The sequence below is a fragment of the Cheilinus undulatus genome, linkage group 16 (assembly GCF_018320785.1).
Source record: "Cheilinus undulatus linkage group 16, ASM1832078v1, whole genome shotgun sequence".
Lineage (NCBI taxonomy): Eukaryota > Metazoa > Chordata > Actinopteri > Labriformes > Labridae > Cheilinus > Cheilinus undulatus.
In genome coordinates, this window is record NC_054880.1 from 15,489,239 (window position 1) to 15,505,928 (window position 16,690).

Sequence of the window (16,690 nt, forward strand, 5' to 3'; positions counted from 1 at the left end):
TGAAAAAAAAGAACAATTCACACCCTCAATAAACGCCATATTGGTGAAGTAGACGTTGTACTGCTAGCTTGCTAAATTGCTAGCTCAGCATGCTTGCTTGATAGCTAACATTAGCATCGGCTATCTAGCATGTTATTAGCAACATAAGCACATTTTAATTTTTTAAAAAAGGCTTTAAAGGCAAAATATATTATTATTTTTTATTTACCTTAATGTAGTAGTGAGTGAAAATAGTTTAGAAGAAGCAAAAGAAGAAAACGGGGTTAACCAGTTGTCCTTTGTTGTAAGTGCAAAATTAAATTGCGTGATATGGGACAATACTAACCAGCTGTGATTAAGTTCTCTGTACTGATTTTGAGTGTAGGCTAATACCAACAAAAAGATATGGTTTGGGGCAAGCTATATGTTGGCATTGCTGTGACCAAAAACATTTTTAGTTAAATGCTGTAGTTTGTTTTGGCTCTGGTTAAAGGTTAAATTTGAATCTCCTCAGTTGGGGAGGCATACTAACCATTATAATGAGTATGTAACTTACTTTAGAAGGCACAGTTTTATTATCACATTAACCTCGGAAAATAAATATTTATGTCGAAACACACTAAGAAGTCTTGGTGAAGTTTTGAATGAGATGCTGCCTAAAGGACTTTGCCGCTTATTTTCAATACAAACTGGAGCAGTTCTCAGTGTTAAGCATCCTGACCGCAAATACATCCTTGGTTTCAGCTTTTTGGTCATAGCACTCTCAGCTGAAAATAGTTAGACTATAGGAATGGCCCTGCACCTATCAATGCCCCTTTAAACCATAGCCTATGGATACGACCAGTGTAGCCAAAGTAAACTTTAATCATTTAGCACCAATAAGCTCTCTAAAAATGGAGGCTGTGGGTGCCATCAGCACAACAGAAACAGGTATGGGCATGGATCCTTGCTGTTGTTCAGTATGTAAATGTCTAAATAAAATCCTCTACTCTTCTCCAGGGGGACCTAATCTCGTTGGTTGAAACCCCCGGTAATGACAAAAGTCCTCTCATTGTTAAGAGTGTAGGAGCATATTGCCCATTAAACATGTTATTATTAAAAATAATCATCTGCTGCTCTTATTTTATCCAGAACTTCTGGCCAGAAACTCTAAATTTTTCTCATCTGCTGAAATACAGACTCAGCAAAAATCTGGTCAGATCCAGTTTCTGCTCACAGAGAGGAGGTATTTGAAGTTTCAGTTTGCAAGATTGACTGCTCCTGGGGCTTTCACTACTTTGAAGTTAAACTAAGATTAATTATCACACACTTTATGGTTTCATAGTGTCAATCACAGAGCTTATTTTAACCTTGTTAAGGCATAGTAAAAATGTATTTGATATTGCAGGTAAACAGGGGTGTTTGACCACCAACAACATGTTATTGCAGCAAAATTAGAGTTTTAACAGTCGACTAGATAACAGAAAATGTTTTATCGTAATGACATTTTTTCTAAAACACATCAGAATTTGTTGTTCGATTATTCGTGATTGGATTAATATATAATCTAATAGAAGCAACCAAGTACAAGAGTTGTTTCCAAGTTTTTGATTTATTTATTTGATTGAAGCTGTTTTTATGGTTAGACATTGTGTAATTTGTTAACACCTATGCTCCAACAACTGCTCTTTCATCACTTTTCCTGCGGTAAATTCAGCCAACAGTGTGGTTAAACCTTTTGTTCTTCACCAAATTTCCAAAAATCTTCCCAGGCACCTCATGCGGAATCAGCCATGATTGATGTCATTAACTTATCGCTGCTACTTTCACCCATCCCAACCCACATGCCTTATTAACTCTGAAATGTCAGGCCTGCTCCTGCACGCAGATGAGCATATATTTTCTTAGTGAGATTTATAATGAGTGATCCTGAATGTGAAGGAGGAGGAGCTGACATTTTGGTTCAGTTTCTGAGTACTCTTCCATGCTGCAGGGCCTGGAGCCTTACTGGACCAAACATGTCTGCTCTAAAGATGTAAACATTGTTTTTATAAAAGGTTTTGTATCCAACTGAGCCTGAAGACACAACAAATTTCCAAAAGAATGGTAACCGAGCCTGTCAGTGCTGAAATACTATTAAAAGACAATCAGAATAAATGCAGTTGAGGATTTCACTCACATACTTTGGTGTCGGCTTTGCAGAGTTCCTGGATCAGCTGTGTGAAGGGGATTAGCATGAAATGTAATATTCATGGTTGAATGTGAAATTTGAGATAATGCCACGAGTGATTACAGTGCCATTCTTTAATTTCACATAATAATATATCAGATTATTCTCTTGCCTGCAGTGATTCCTGTAATTTTATCACTTTTCTCCTAATATCATTCTCACGGTCTGAGTGATTTGCCTCTAATGCGAACATTTACTCTCTAATCACGACATTTAATTTATAAATGTCTCAGTTTTGAAAGGCTGATTGTCCTTCTGCTTAAACAGTGTCCAAAAATGTCTCACTGTGGCTGCAGAGCTGAACAATAAGGAGAGAAATAGCCTTGACACACCTGATTATCTCAACAAAAGCTGAATCAACATCCTCTTACATGTTGTCACTTTTCTCCAGATGTATGTCTTTGACCGTCCAGGGTGGTGTGGCCAGAGGGTCGAGCTGCGCGGTGATGTCATGGATGCTACATCCTGGGAACTGCAGGAGACCATCTCCATCAGGGTCGTGAGAGGAGGGTGAGCAGATAAGCCGTTGACACATTAGCTTAAAACCACTGTGTTTGCTTTAGTAACATGCTGGTATTGATTATCAACTTTATCCTGGCACACTTAAATACTGCATTCAAACAGTTTATATGCTTCACTGTTTATTAAGACAAGGGTTACCAAGAGGGAAAGTTGGTAGCATGTCAATAGATGCAATACACAGCTGCATTTAGCCCAAGCAGGCCTGCTCACAGAATTAGCTGGGCCCCTGAGAAACCCAGTGAATGGGCCCTCCATTGGTTGTGATTTATTGGCGATGCAAATCCATGTGTGTTGGATCAGTGGCATTGGTGCTAGCATCCTGGCTAACAGTTACCTCATTTTGGAGCTGAAAGGTGTGTCAAGCCATTATTGGGTTTTAATGTTGAAATTGCAATTTTTAATCAATTTTCACTACTTTTTCTATCTATTATTGCAGCTTTTAACACACTTTGTTACTTTCTGGCTCTTTTAACTAGTTTTTCCACGTTTTGCCACCATCAACCAAATCTTTGCCACTTATTGCTTCTTTTCAGAATCGGCTTTATCGGCCAAGTATGCTTACGCAACAAGGAATTTGACTCCAGTTAGCTTTGCTCTCAATGTACAGGAATTCAACATTAAATACAAAAATAAATAAACTGGCAAAAGTATAACATTAAGATCTGAATATGTAAAAACTTTTGTTGGTATTATTTGTAGTACATACAAGTCCGTGAGCAATGATAGTATAGTTGCAATATGGGCAAAGGGTGCAAGGATGCTGACTAAACATGATCAAAGTATTAATGCAAGGATGTGGGCAGATTATTATTAGGGAGATGAGATAATTTAGGATAGCTGACTAGTGCAATGTACATATGAGGTGAGGCATTTTACCATGGAGAGCCTTACAGGGAACCCATTTAACCCATTTTAACCACTTTTTGCCACTTGTAACCAAATTTTCCACATTTTGGCACTTTACTGATACTTTGGTCACTTTTTTGCCACATTTTGCCACTATTGATCAACTTTTACCAGTCTTTACTACTTTTAAGCCATTTTTGACATTTTTTTGCCCCTTTCTGTCAATTTACACCAAATTATCCACTTTTTCGCCACTATCAACCCCTTTTGATGCTTGAAATCTAAGTTTTGCATTTGTTGACCCTTTTTCAAAACTGTAAACCTTTTTTTTCCATTTTTACAATTTTGATACATTTTTGCAACTTTTAACTCTTTTTCAACATTTTTTTTTACAGCTTTGGACAAATTTTAGCCACTTTTTGCAAACTTATGCCATTTTTTTCACATTGCCACTATTGATCCCTTTTCACCACTATAAACCCATTTTGTCATTTTTAAACCAAATTTTGAAATATTTTTACAACTTTTAACCCTTTCCACCACTAGTAACCAATTTTACTTTTAAACCATTTTGCAACTATTTTGCCATTTCAAACCCATTTTTGACACATTTGAACCATTATGGCCACCTTTACCCCTTTTTAAATCGACCCCTCTATGACAAAAACTGCACTTCATGGGAAATTTTACAGTAAGCCACTGTTTTGGTTTCATGGATGAATTTTGTATAATTAGGGAGAAAATCTGTTAAAAGTGGCCCTCCTGGTTTGCACTGTGAGTAATCCCAGAAGATTTAAGAGTAGCCTTCAGGGGGAACTAAGGAGACCACTTTTAACCACTTTTCTCTCTTGTTTGAAATCCATTAAACCAAATCTACTTTTTGCTGTTGTTATTAAACAGAATCTTAAAATCTGGATATAAAGTGAGCTGTGGGGACGGACAGATCTGAGCAGCTTGTCTGTTTTTTTTTTTTTATTGATCTGGAAAGGCCTACTGGGGTTTTACAAAGGGTAGCGGCAGGGGTTCCTGCTATGGGGCACTTTGGCAATTCAACTCGCACCCAGCGTCAGAGAATAATCATGGAAGTAAGCAGCACAAAACATGACAATAAAATTTTAAAAAGTAAGAAATTCTTAGGCTTTCCTAACATAGGATTAGTCTTTTTTTGATCATTTTAGCTTTGAGCGAAATTTTATAGAAGTAGCTCTGAGTCTTTGATTTTTCATGAACTTTATGATAAAACCTGAAAATAAAAAGCAGAGTTTCAGGAGGAGCACTCTACTTGAAGCAGCATCTGTAGTCAGTCTAAATATTGTCCCACAAGTTCTGGGAGAAAACAAATCCAATAAATCTGTGTTCTTTCCTCATACCACCACCACATATTTGGCATTGAATTAAACCGGGCGCTTCCTTAGATCTTTAGCCCTACCGACGCAGATCGGGTTGCAGCTTCACTTCTTGTTTGACCTGAATGTGAGGTGTGTATTTGAGCACCTGTTTTTAAAAGGAAGCCCTTATCTTGGGACACTAGCAGCAGAACAAAACAGCTTTGATGCTCTGTGGTCAGAGAGATGCCTGCAATAGTTAACACACCCACGAGTTGAAATACACACGTGTCAGATGTGGAATGTATTATCAAGCACAGGCAGCAGTGTAAGTCTGCAGGAACGCTCCAGGTACCGCTCTGACCTGATCACACAGCAGGCTAACACGAGCTTGGCATCCTCCACAGAGATAATTATGCTGTCAGCACCAGCATCATTCTCTGCAGCTCTGCCTAAACCACAGCTAATACTGCAATTATTACATTTTCAATGACAGGATTTTATATCCCTTTAGCCTGGACTAAAACAAGGATATAGTTTTTTATCTGAATATTTACTTTAGCCGGGCAGCCGAGGCTTTAGAACAATGTAATCTGCTTCTGTACATTCTATGTTTTACATCTGATCTATTACATTTGAGAGTAGATTATTGGACTTTTCACAGCATTATCTTTATTTAGCTTCATCTGGATTTAACTGAGCTGCTGGGGATGTTCAGTGCCTTGGAAATTTTTTGTGTTACCCATCCCCTCACTTAAACTTTTCAATAACATTTTCTCTGAGTTGCTTGGAGTGTTTTTTTGTCTTCATGATGTAATAGTGGCCAGGAATACTGATTAACCACTGGCTTGACCTTCCAGACACAGTCGTTACACTAAAATCAATTGAGACACATTCACTGCACTCAGGTGATCCCCATTTCACTAATTGTGAGACTACTAGCACCATTTGGCCGGATCTTTTTTGAATTTGGTCAGTCACCTTAAAGGGGTTGAATATTTATGCATTTTCTTCTATTGTACTGAGAAACATTGAGAAACTCTGTCACTGTAGATAACTGCAGTTAATATTAATTCATCATCTCCGTTCCTTGATGTGTTAAGTCTTGATTCAGCAGCACAGCAGCAACTGTATAAAATGACAGATCAAGCAGAGCCATTGCTGAGAGAATAATGAGGCGTGTTGTTCCACATGTGTTAACACTTCATAAAGAAATCAGAATAATGATGAGAATAATGAAGGAGTAAATTAACACAGATTCTATAAATGCTCCTAAAATAATGATATAATCCACAGGGTCGATGATTTAACTCTAAATTGTTTCATACAGCTCACTCCTAGAATCTTATAACCTCATTCTTGCCTTGTCATGTCTAGATGGGTGCTGTATGAGAAGCCAAACTTCAAAGGAGAGAAGATCGCTCTGGACGAGGGAGACATCGAGCTCACGTACCCCTTCGGCCCTCCAGAGGAGCAGCTGCAAAACGGGCAGCAGGAGGGCCAGAAACAGAATGGAGAGGAGAACGGAGAAACGAGTGATGTGCAGACAGAGAACAAACCTGCCAGGAGGTTCATCATCGGATCTCTGAGAAGAGCTGTCAGGGTAAATTCAGTTCATACTGTTTGATAGAATCAGACGCTTAAAATACAGCAGAAATCCTTTTTTTTTTATTCGCATAAGGATCATCTTCTGAACTTTTTAATCTCATTGATCAAGACTGACTTTTAACAGCTGTCTGTGTAGGTTCTCAGTCATCCAGGTCATGATCAAGTGGCGGCTGCACCGGTTCCAAATCCTTGAAGACGTTTCGCCTCTTCTGAAGAACTGAAGAAGCCTTTTGGAGAAGAGGCGAAACGTCTTCAAGAATTTGGAACCAGTCCAGTTGCCACTTGATCAGCATTGGAGATAAGTTGAGCTGCGGCTTTTTAGTGTTCTTTAACTCAGCAGCTCCATCTAGTGTCAAAAGTGCGCGCTAGCACCTGTTGCTCTGATCCAAACTGAAATTAATGAGCTGGTAAAAAATGAAAGCGTGAATGGAGTAACAGATACTCAAACAAATACGAAACCAAAGTTAAAACATGAAAAAGTAAGTCTTAATTTAATATGGGTCATCACATTCAATTTTTACTGAAGAAATTCAGAAAATTGGTATTTATTTGGGCAAATTTTTTATGTTGATTTAGCTGTGATTTCCTTTAATTTATCATCCATCTAAAGCATGTAGAGAGAGCTGTTATCAAACCTAGTTTGGTTGTTTTTTTTGCATATTAAACGTTTCTAAATAACAAGGAATTAAAATGGTAATTTTAAGTACTAATGCATTTGTGTAAATACATGTTCTATTATTATTTTCTAGCCCTTTGTTTCCTCTATAATGTGACATTAATTTCCACTCTCTGTCCTAATCAGGACTACAGCGTCCCAGAGATCAGCCTGTTCCCTGAGGAGAACGCTGAGGGGAAGAAGGTCATCTTCAGAGACACGTCTGATGATGCCAGGATCTACGGACTACCTATAAAGGCCAACTCCATCATCATCAACGCTGGGCTGTGAGTGATTTCATTATTTATTTAATTTTATTTATTTAATTATTATATTTGGTTAAAAAAAAAAATGTATATGTGTTTGTCTTATTCTATTAAATCATCATCTTTGTTCTCTTTAGCTGGCTTGTGTACGCTCACCCGTTCTTCCAGGGTGTACCCCGCATCCTTGAGGTGGGAGGATATACTAATCCTGCTGCGTGGGGGGTGGAGAAACCTTATGTGGGATCTCTACATCCACTCAAAGTAGTAAGTGACATAAACAGAACTTTTTAATAGCTGTGCTCTGTGTTTTAAGTGCAGCAAATAAAATTGTAACTTCTTTATCAAAGGGGGAACCAAGAGTGGAAAATCTGAGCGAACCAAAGGTAAGGCATTGAAATTGCTCCTAAAACAAAGAAGTTTTTAATGTTTTGACTGCAGAGTTATTTTTAAAAAATCTTTGCGTATGTCCTGGTTTTAAATCACACTCTGTCTTCAGATTGTGATCTATGAGAAGCCGTACTTCACAGGGAAGTCGAGGACCATCACAACCAACATGAGAGACTTCATGACCAGAGTGGACCGACAGCAGACGGCCTTCATGTACAGCGTCGCCTCTATGAAAGTGCTGGGAGGAATGTGAGTGCAACCATTCGTGTCACTCAACCTTAAGGACATTTAAGTTGCCTTAACTGCAGCTTACTCAAGCATTTGAAACAGCTACCAGGCCATACATCATCAAATATGACCAGTTTTGATTTTTTATTGAGCATATGTCTCTTCCTCTTTCTGCAGCTGGGTGGGCTATGAGAAGGAGGGCTTCAGAGGACACCAGTACCTGCTGGAGGAGGGCGAGTACCAGGACTGGAGGGTGTGGGGAGGCTGTGATGCAGAGTTGAGGTCTGTTCGGGTGATACGAGCGGTAAGTTTTAAAGATGACTTCTCACCACTTCATGTTTATTAGATCTGAGTTTGCAAGTTATTGTGCTGGAAGTCATGAGAATGGTACAAGTTGGACTAAACCTGCAAAAATGTTGTCAGGAAAGGCTTGAACTTGATTTTGCTCCTTAGTGTCATGGATTTAAAGTCAGAGCTGCTGTTGATTATAACAGACATGAACCCATGGCTTGTATGCACAATCAAAAGAGATATGGCATGAAAATGTGTATTTTTTACTTAACCCTCGCCTTTTTCATCATTTTATTTCTATGTGAAGATTCACTGAGCTTGACACTCTTTTGTGAAATTTTGCTGATATTTTTCAGTTCTCAGTTGCTGATGCCATAGTTTCTAAGTGTGCAACAGTGATAATGTCATTTGTAGCTGAAACTGTATCCAGAACATTTCTTGTAATTTTGCCAATATGTTCACTATGGTGTCAGCTATAGACAGCGAGCATTTATGATCATCTTTATGCTGTCATATCTAATCTGAAAGGTGAATTTGTTCTGTGATAGAAACAAAAACAGAAAACAGTTTTCTGCTGATAACAGGCACCAAAAGTACAAATGCAGAAAACATTAACTTCTCAAAATCAAACTAGAATCAGAGGTTTGAACTTAAGACCATAAATGTTGGTTCATGCTCTAGTTTCTGCTTGTTATTGCTGTTTCAAAGTGTCTCAATCATGTTCTGTGCATAAGAACATCTAGGAATCTGGATAAGCCTTATCTAGACTTTTAGAAACCAGGATATGTAACCTTTAGTACTCAAGAACACTAGATCATGTGATGTGAATACCTTGTCTAGATTTCTGAACATTATAGGTGCATCTGGGGTCTTTTAAATGGCCTGTCCTCAATTTAACTATCCCAAGTCACTCAGAGGACAGAGGATGAGGCTTTGACTTATTAAAGTAAGTTAACCCATTTTCTCTCTGCTCTTCAGGACTTTACAGAACCTTCAATGATCATGTTTGAGCAGCCAGAAGAAGACCAGGAGGGCATGCAGGAGGAGAACACGTTTGAGGTGACTGAGGCCATTCCTGACGTGGAGCTCTTCGAATATAAAACCTCCACACGCTCCATCCACGTTCTCAGCGGGGCGTAAGTTACTGAATACTGCATTTACCCCCCATCGCTTACTGAGGTTAAACTGTGATACAATAGTCATGTAAATGTTTGTTTTCCTTTTAGATGGGTAGGTTACTCCCATGTAGACTTCTCTGGGAACCAGTACATCTTAGAGAAAGGTTTCTACAACAACTGTGCAGACTGGGGCTCTCAGGACAACAGAATCTGCTCGGTGCAGCCAATCCTGCTGGTGAGGAACACTGTGAGGAGAAGAAAATGATCAGCAGCTTTAGAATTGAAAGATTATTGATATTTTTGTTTGTGTGTTTTTTAGGCTCCAAGTGACGGCAACAGAGACAGAAATGAGGTGACTATGTTATATTATTTGTATTTGCTCTCCTTGGGGGGGTGGTGGTTCAAAAAATAATCTCAACACAATCTTTGCATCCATCAGACTATAGAAAAAGATTTATAGAGTAATCAGGTGATCCAGATCCAGACAAAAATGTAGTCCAAACAAATTACACACATAAAGATCTATGAATTGCTTCAAATCTACAAATTTGGGGGGGGGGCTCTGTCTGCCCAGACATTAAAATTAGTTTTGCACGTATTAACATATATTTTGGTGTAACACTTATAAATAATTCATAAAATGGTTTTTGGGTAAAATAATTTGTGTTTAGGGCTACTATATTTGGATTTACACAAAAAAATAATTACAATTTGTGTTCATTTTGGCTAAGTATCACTATTTTGGGGGGTTTATGCTCGGGCGGGGGGCTCAAAGGAAAAAGGTTGGGAACCACTGCTCTAGAAGTTTGTAACTCAAAGTACTAGTAGGTGAGGCAGTAGTTCACAATAAAAGCACCTTGTTAATTAAGTAACTCTCAGGAGATGCTCTGCTCTTACTGTTAAAAGGATCAAATTTAAAGGAAATTTACTGGGTTTTTTTTTTTAGTTTTTAAATATCCACATTAAAAAATTGATTAAAACTTAATGCAAATGAATGATCAATGGGCATTGTGCACATCTCAGACTGACTTTTTTCAGGGGCATCATTTCTCTGAGTTTCCCCTCCTGTCTTTAGTCTCTCCAAACACTCACCGTAAAAGTTTAGCTTTTAATGTTTAACAAAACATGTAATCTTTTTTTTTTTTTTTCTTTTGCATTTGCATTTGCTGGTTTAGGACACACACACACTCTTTGCTCCATGTGGGGAAAACCCCACAAAAATGCCAAAGCCTTCAGTTACTACATTAACCCTGTTAATTTTGTTTGGATCTTTTTAATGGATAAAAATTGCAAGTGAAATATTGACCAGTAAGTGCAAAGATTACATCAATAAAAGAATGATTAATCAGAGATTGAGGCTGAAACATGACCTCTGGACAGCCGAGAAAAGGAGAAATATTTGCTACTATTGCACTGACTGTTTTAAAGGCTACAATAATAAAAGATAAAGAGTGAAGAATATAAGTATATTTTTCTAATCTCTCACCTCTTTCACTGATGAATGGTTTATCTTTTTCTTGCAGGTCATTCTGTACTCAGAGCCAGGCTTCCAGGGTGAGTGTCACGTCTTCCATCAAAACCAGGAAACACTGCCAGACAGATTTTTTGCCAAGTCCTGCCGAGTGTCAGGAGGAAGGTGAGAAGCTTTTGCCAAAATGCTAACATTTTTATACATAAGTGTAATGTAAAATAGCTCCACCATTGCTCCTTAATGTCTCATTGCACTTTAGAAAAACCCCCCAGCAGCAATCCATATCAAGTTCCTTTTTCCACTGTTTAGCTTGTGAACACTTTATGATCTACCTAAAAAATCAGGTCTGTAGCCAAACAGGAAGTCACTGACCTTTAGTTTAAGACATTAGTAAAACAAAACAACTTAAAAAAACAGATTTGAATGCAAAATAGAGGATATTTAAAATGCAGTTAAAGGATAAAATTATGAATAACTACAGAAAGTCTGAGATTGATCAGGATTTAAACATTTTAATCCTTTGGCTGCTCTAGTTAAAATGGATCTTTTTTTTTTCTTCAGAGAAACAAGAAATATTTAAACAGTAGGATTGTGCAGGTAAAAAGATAAGTCAGTGTCTGACTTCAGTTTCACCAGTCCTAACTGAGAACAGTCGTACTTGTGCCCAGTCTCATCATATGCATTCATGTGAACATTTGCAGATTAGTGAGTGTTATCAAACTATCACACTTCCACTACAAATCAAAAGAAAAGAGATCAGAATGTCTTTGTAAAGCTAAAAAAAATGGTAATCATGACCAGAAAATTATTCTGTTTATTCAAAACAGTCAAAAAAAGCAGAATGATTGTTCGTCTGTGTTTTTTAGCTGGGTGTTCTACGATGATAAAAAGTTTTCTGGGAACTTGTACGTCCTCTCTGAAGGGGACTACCCCAGTTTAGCCAGCATGGGATGTCCATCAGACAGCAAGCTCCGATCTGTGAAAGCCGTGCCCATGGTGAGAGAGATTACTCATGTAAAACTCTATAAAGTCTACTTCTCTTATTGGATTTATCTGATCTGACGTGGTATCATCCGTCTTGTCCTTTGCAGTCGTTCTCGATTCCCTCCATCTCTTTGTTTGGCCTGGAGTGTCTGGAGGGCAGAGAGATCACCATGGACACAGAGATCATCAGCTTGGTGGAGGAGGGCTTCAACAACCACATCCTGTCTGTCAGAGTCAACAGTGGCTGGTACGTGTCTAAGGAGGCTGTTTGTTTATTGACAATCATTGTGCTTGCTAGTTTCTTCTATTCTTTCTTTTAATGACAGTAAAATCATCTTTATTTGTCAACTATGCTGTTATAGCTCAAATCTCCAAAGCTGAAATACTCATTTTGTGTCTATATGTGTACAAAATGATGACCAACATCTCTGTTTTCTAGTTGGGTGATTTGTGAACACAGCAACTACAGGGGGCGCCAGTTCCTATTGGAACCAATCGAAATCACCTACTGGCCCAAGTTCAGCTCCCTCCAGACTATCGGCTCCATGTACCCAGTCAGACAGGTTTGTTTACATGTCAGCTTTATGGTCTCTCTTAACAAAATCATCATGTAGCAGACACTGATACAGGAACACTGTGACTCAGAGCCAGCAGTCTGGAAATTTTACTACCAACAGTGAGCAGCACAGTGTGCATTTTTTTGGCGCTGAGGCATTGCGGAAAAAGTTTTTCTTGTCTCTCTGGTTAATGCAAGGTCATTTTTAAGACTTAGATCATTTTAATTCCTTTAGTTTTAAAAGATGCAATCTCTGTCATTCAGTAATATTGTTTTTTAAAGAGCCACATTTAATACCTCTTTTGAATCAAGTTTTCTTGCCAAGTTCTTTTTCACATTCATGCGGTTGTAGTGCTTAACATCTCAAGGAGGAAAATTCTCGTCATGTTTGATTAATAAATCAAAGATATTGGACATTTGGTCAACCACTCTAACTTCTGTAATGTTTATTCCTCCAATACAGGAATTAGAGAGGTTCAGTTTCTTTGAAGTTTTGGTTTATAAAATAAAAATAAGATCCACTGTTCTATGACAATTCAAAGAGAATGTTTTATTGTTGTTTTTCTCCTGCAGAAGCACCAACTTTTCCGCATCAAAAACAAAGAGAGGGATCACTTCCTGTCCATCCAGGGCGGCGTGGAGGAGATGAAGTCAGGACGAGTGGTGGTGACTCCAGAAGTAGAAGGTCTGAGTGACGTCTGGTTCTATCAGGACGGCCTCATCAAGAGCAAGGTGATGCACGATTAAAAGGTTTTAACGCCTGATGCACTCAAACATGAAATTTAAGTCCATCCTTATCATGTCCTGTATGTGTGTGCTGTAGGTGTCCCCGACCATGAGTCTTCAGGTAGTGGGTAACGTCGAGCCCGCAGCAAAGGTTAGTCTGTGGTCGGAGACCCGGCAGCCCATCCAGACGTGGACATTTAAGATGACAGGCCTCATCACCAGCCTGACTTCCCCGGGGATGGTGCTGGATGTCAAAGGTAGGAGAGAGAAAACCTAGGCATTTGTCAGTTACCTTCGAACATTCAGTGGTTGAGCCATATGATTGCTAATGCTAGACAGAAATATAGCTATGAAATGAATGTCACTGTTAGCATAAAGAAGCAACAGGGCTAATGTTGCAGCATGCAAGTAAGTGGGTAAGGCAATGCTTGAAATACAAAGGCAGAATAACAAAGGAAAAGGATGAGGTTTTAGGGATTATAAACATTTTCAGGCAAATACAAATTTTAAAAGAAAACTTTGGTTACCATACACCTAAAAAATATGACCTTCTGTCTTCTGTAAAAGACAGAGTGACAGCAACACATCAACAACCATTCATGAGTTCAACTTGAAGTAAGAATAGATATGAAAATGTTTATAGCTTGAGTTTTCTTCAAAGCAAGGGCAGGAATTTAAAGACTGAGTTTGTTTAAAGTTAAGTTTGGCCTCCACATGCCACCCTGAGAATTTCTCTGAGACGTGAGTTTTCCTGAGAAGGGCTTGGCTGCTGACAGCAGATGTCAGACTCCCTTTCTTGCAGACCACTACTGTGAGATGACCTGCTGTCAGGACAGAAGGGATGTAATTTGCTTGTACGTTTTGAGAAATTGTTTTTCTTTTAATTCAACTTTATTCATTAACAAAGTCTGGCAGTAGCATTTGTGAAATAACCTAATTGCAAACATCACATACTAAGCAACATTACTTTATTGAAACACTGTTAACATTACTACATAATCCAGTGGTGCTACTTTTTAGCTTTAGCCAAGGGTAACAAAGCCAAAGGGAGCTGCCATTAGTGTAACTATTTCTAAAATGGTTTTAGCTTAAGCAAACATAGCATAATCTAACATAGTTAACATAGCTTTGTTAGCTTTGGATTTGGCAACGTGGCTATGTAGCCTACATAGTGTACATAGCTAAGACAGCTTTATTAGCTTTAGATTTAGATAGTAAAGTATCTATGTTACCTATGTAGCTAACATAGCTTAGTTAGATTTTGGTTAAGCTATGTAACCTATGTAGCCTACATAACGTACATAGCTAAGGTAGCTTTGTTAGCTTTAGATTTGGATAGTTATATACCCATCACCTACGTAGCTAACTTAACTTAGTTAGATTTAGATTTAGCTACGTAACCAATGTGGCTTACATAGCTAACATTACTTCATTAGCTTTAGATTCAACTACATTAGCTTTATTAGCTATGTAGCTAATCTAGTAGAGCATTATGCTGGCTTTGGTGAAATGGTTGCCTGCTGATGTCAGTCTTAGCTGCATCTGTATGCTTAGCTCATAGGTGGCAGCCCAAGTTAAAAATGCTTTGGTGGTATTTCAGTTTCTTGTTAAAAGGCTGCAGATTACTTTTGACCCGTCAACTGAGACATTGGTATTTTTAAAAGTAAAATGCATCATTTAAAAGCACAGGGGTGTTCATTTTCATCTTAATGGTAGCAGGCAAAGAGATGCAGTTAGATTAATACAATTAGTTTTTTGCCCACTTATATAAGATCTTAATAGCCTGAGCTCTCTCCTGTGCCCTCTGGAGGTATCCTCCAGTAACACTGTATGTAAAGACAATTATATTTGCAAGAATGCTCATAGCACAGCTCGGGGCATATCTTGGGCCTTAATTTTAACCACTTTGTTCACTATGGTGTAAAGCAAAGACTAGTTGCTTTTTATATTGGTATATATTGCCACTAGAATAAGTGTATGAATAGGCTCTCTTGACTCTTATCTTTTTAAACAACATAATTTCCTTTTTTCAGGTGGCAAAGCGTACGATAAGGACCATGTGGTAATAATGACAGAGAGTGAAGAGAGACCAAGCCAACAGTGGGAGATAGAGCTGCTTTAAAATAGACCCTCAGCAGTTCAACAACAGTTTCTTCTCTTCGCTCCCTAAATACCCGGGAAATTAACACTTTCGCTGCCTTGTGTTGTAAATTATTTTGGTACCTTGACAAAGTTCTGTGATTTTTTTTTTTTTTGATTCCATTTTCTCCATGTGGGATGTTTTTTTTCTTTTGAAAGGACTAAAAAAAAAAGCTCTGGGTGCTTTGACCTGCTGCAGCAACTCAGACCATCCCAAAAGAAAGCAAGAGTAAAAGAGCCATTCATCTTCGGGGATTGAGGCTTTATCATTGACTTTATCCAACATTGTCATTTCTCATTATTTGGGTGTTGAAAGTACAGGGACTGTGTTGGCTTGATTCCCTGCTCATGTAAATCTTCTGATTGTAGAATCTCTCAGTCATAAATGCATTCCTGTTTTTTTTTTTTTTTTTCACACTGCAGCAAATGAAAGTTCTCATTCCCTCTAGGCATTGATGCTTTATACAGATAGAGGAGGAATGAAGCCAAAGGAAAGTTTTGTGTGCAAAACATCTATATTTTAAATGTATTTTTTGTATGTACTGTTTGTGGGAAATTTTGCAATAATGAAATGGGTTGTGTATCCTGTTACTGTTCCTTGTATTTTGTTATAAGTGATGTTAAACAGAAATGTATGTTGCCTGTTAATATTTGATACTAAAGATAAGATGTTAAAGGTCATGTAAGAGGGTGTGGTATTAAAGTATTGAATAAAAATGTTAAATAAAACTGAAATATTGATTGATTATTATTTCTGATGATTTTGTTGCAGATTGGATGAAAATATCTACATCTTTCCATTCAGTTTAGATTATATTGTGTTTTTCTATCCAATTTTAAGCTTTTTTGGTAGGGGATGGGATATCAGAGTGAACATTTGAACCATAAATCAAGCCACCTACCATTATCCTCTGAGGTGAGCTGTTATTCCGTTCCATTGCTGCTATCAATGCCTTTAGAACCTTTCAGATGCTTTTCCAGGGAGCCTGGAACTTGGGCGACTGTTTGGGTTCTTTTAAGATTAACCACACACCATAAAAGCAGCTGCTGAACGTCTTTTTAGCCATTTTAATCCATTTTCAATCTTTTTCTTGCCACTAATTTGAATGCTAGCCATATTGAATTCCAAGAGGGGAGCAGGCTGTTCAATCAATGTGCCATGATATCAAACTGCATGTCTAAACACTTAACAGCTCATAATGGAGACAAAGACAGAAAAAGAGCCTGTGATGTGGCCCTCTGTGTCTGCAGACAGGAACTGCTTTGAATAACGGCTCAGACAGAGTCAGTACAAAAAAGCATATGTGAATTTTTTGAAGACTTTTTGTCACAATGGTTTTTTTTCTTTTTTTTTTCACTTTTTGCTCCCCAAGACGGGAG

At 38.1% G+C, this 16,690-nt stretch overlaps 1 protein-coding gene across 1 annotated transcript in view; it reads left to right on the forward strand.

Annotated features, from left to right (window-relative positions):
* The window catches only part of LOC121523235, a 48,640-nt gene extending 32,673 nt beyond the window's left edge, over window positions 1-15,967 (forward strand). Inside the window, exons 5-21 of the mRNA XM_041808025.1 lie at window positions 2,580-2,698; window positions 6,259-6,484; window positions 7,292-7,431; window positions 7,548-7,674; window positions 7,758-7,793; window positions 7,907-8,046; window positions 8,203-8,329; window positions 9,295-9,452; window positions 9,543-9,669; window positions 9,754-9,786; window positions 10,958-11,070; window positions 11,772-11,901; window positions 11,997-12,136; window positions 12,329-12,452; window positions 13,019-13,177; window positions 13,269-13,428; window positions 15,205-15,967. Of these exons, the coding sequence (XP_041663959.1) occupies window positions 2,580-2,698; window positions 6,259-6,484; window positions 7,292-7,431; window positions 7,548-7,674; window positions 7,758-7,793; window positions 7,907-8,046; window positions 8,203-8,329; window positions 9,295-9,452; window positions 9,543-9,669; window positions 9,754-9,786; window positions 10,958-11,070; window positions 11,772-11,901; window positions 11,997-12,136; window positions 12,329-12,452; window positions 13,019-13,177; window positions 13,269-13,428; window positions 15,205-15,293 (2,148 nt within the window). The 3' untranslated portion in view covers window positions 15,294-15,967. The remainder of the gene's footprint in view (window positions 1-2,579; window positions 2,699-6,258; window positions 6,485-7,291; window positions 7,432-7,547; window positions 7,675-7,757; window positions 7,794-7,906; window positions 8,047-8,202; window positions 8,330-9,294; window positions 9,453-9,542; window positions 9,670-9,753; window positions 9,787-10,957; window positions 11,071-11,771; window positions 11,902-11,996; window positions 12,137-12,328; window positions 12,453-13,018; window positions 13,178-13,268; window positions 13,429-15,204) is intronic.
* The last annotated feature ends 723 nt before the right edge of the window (window positions 15,968-16,690 follow it).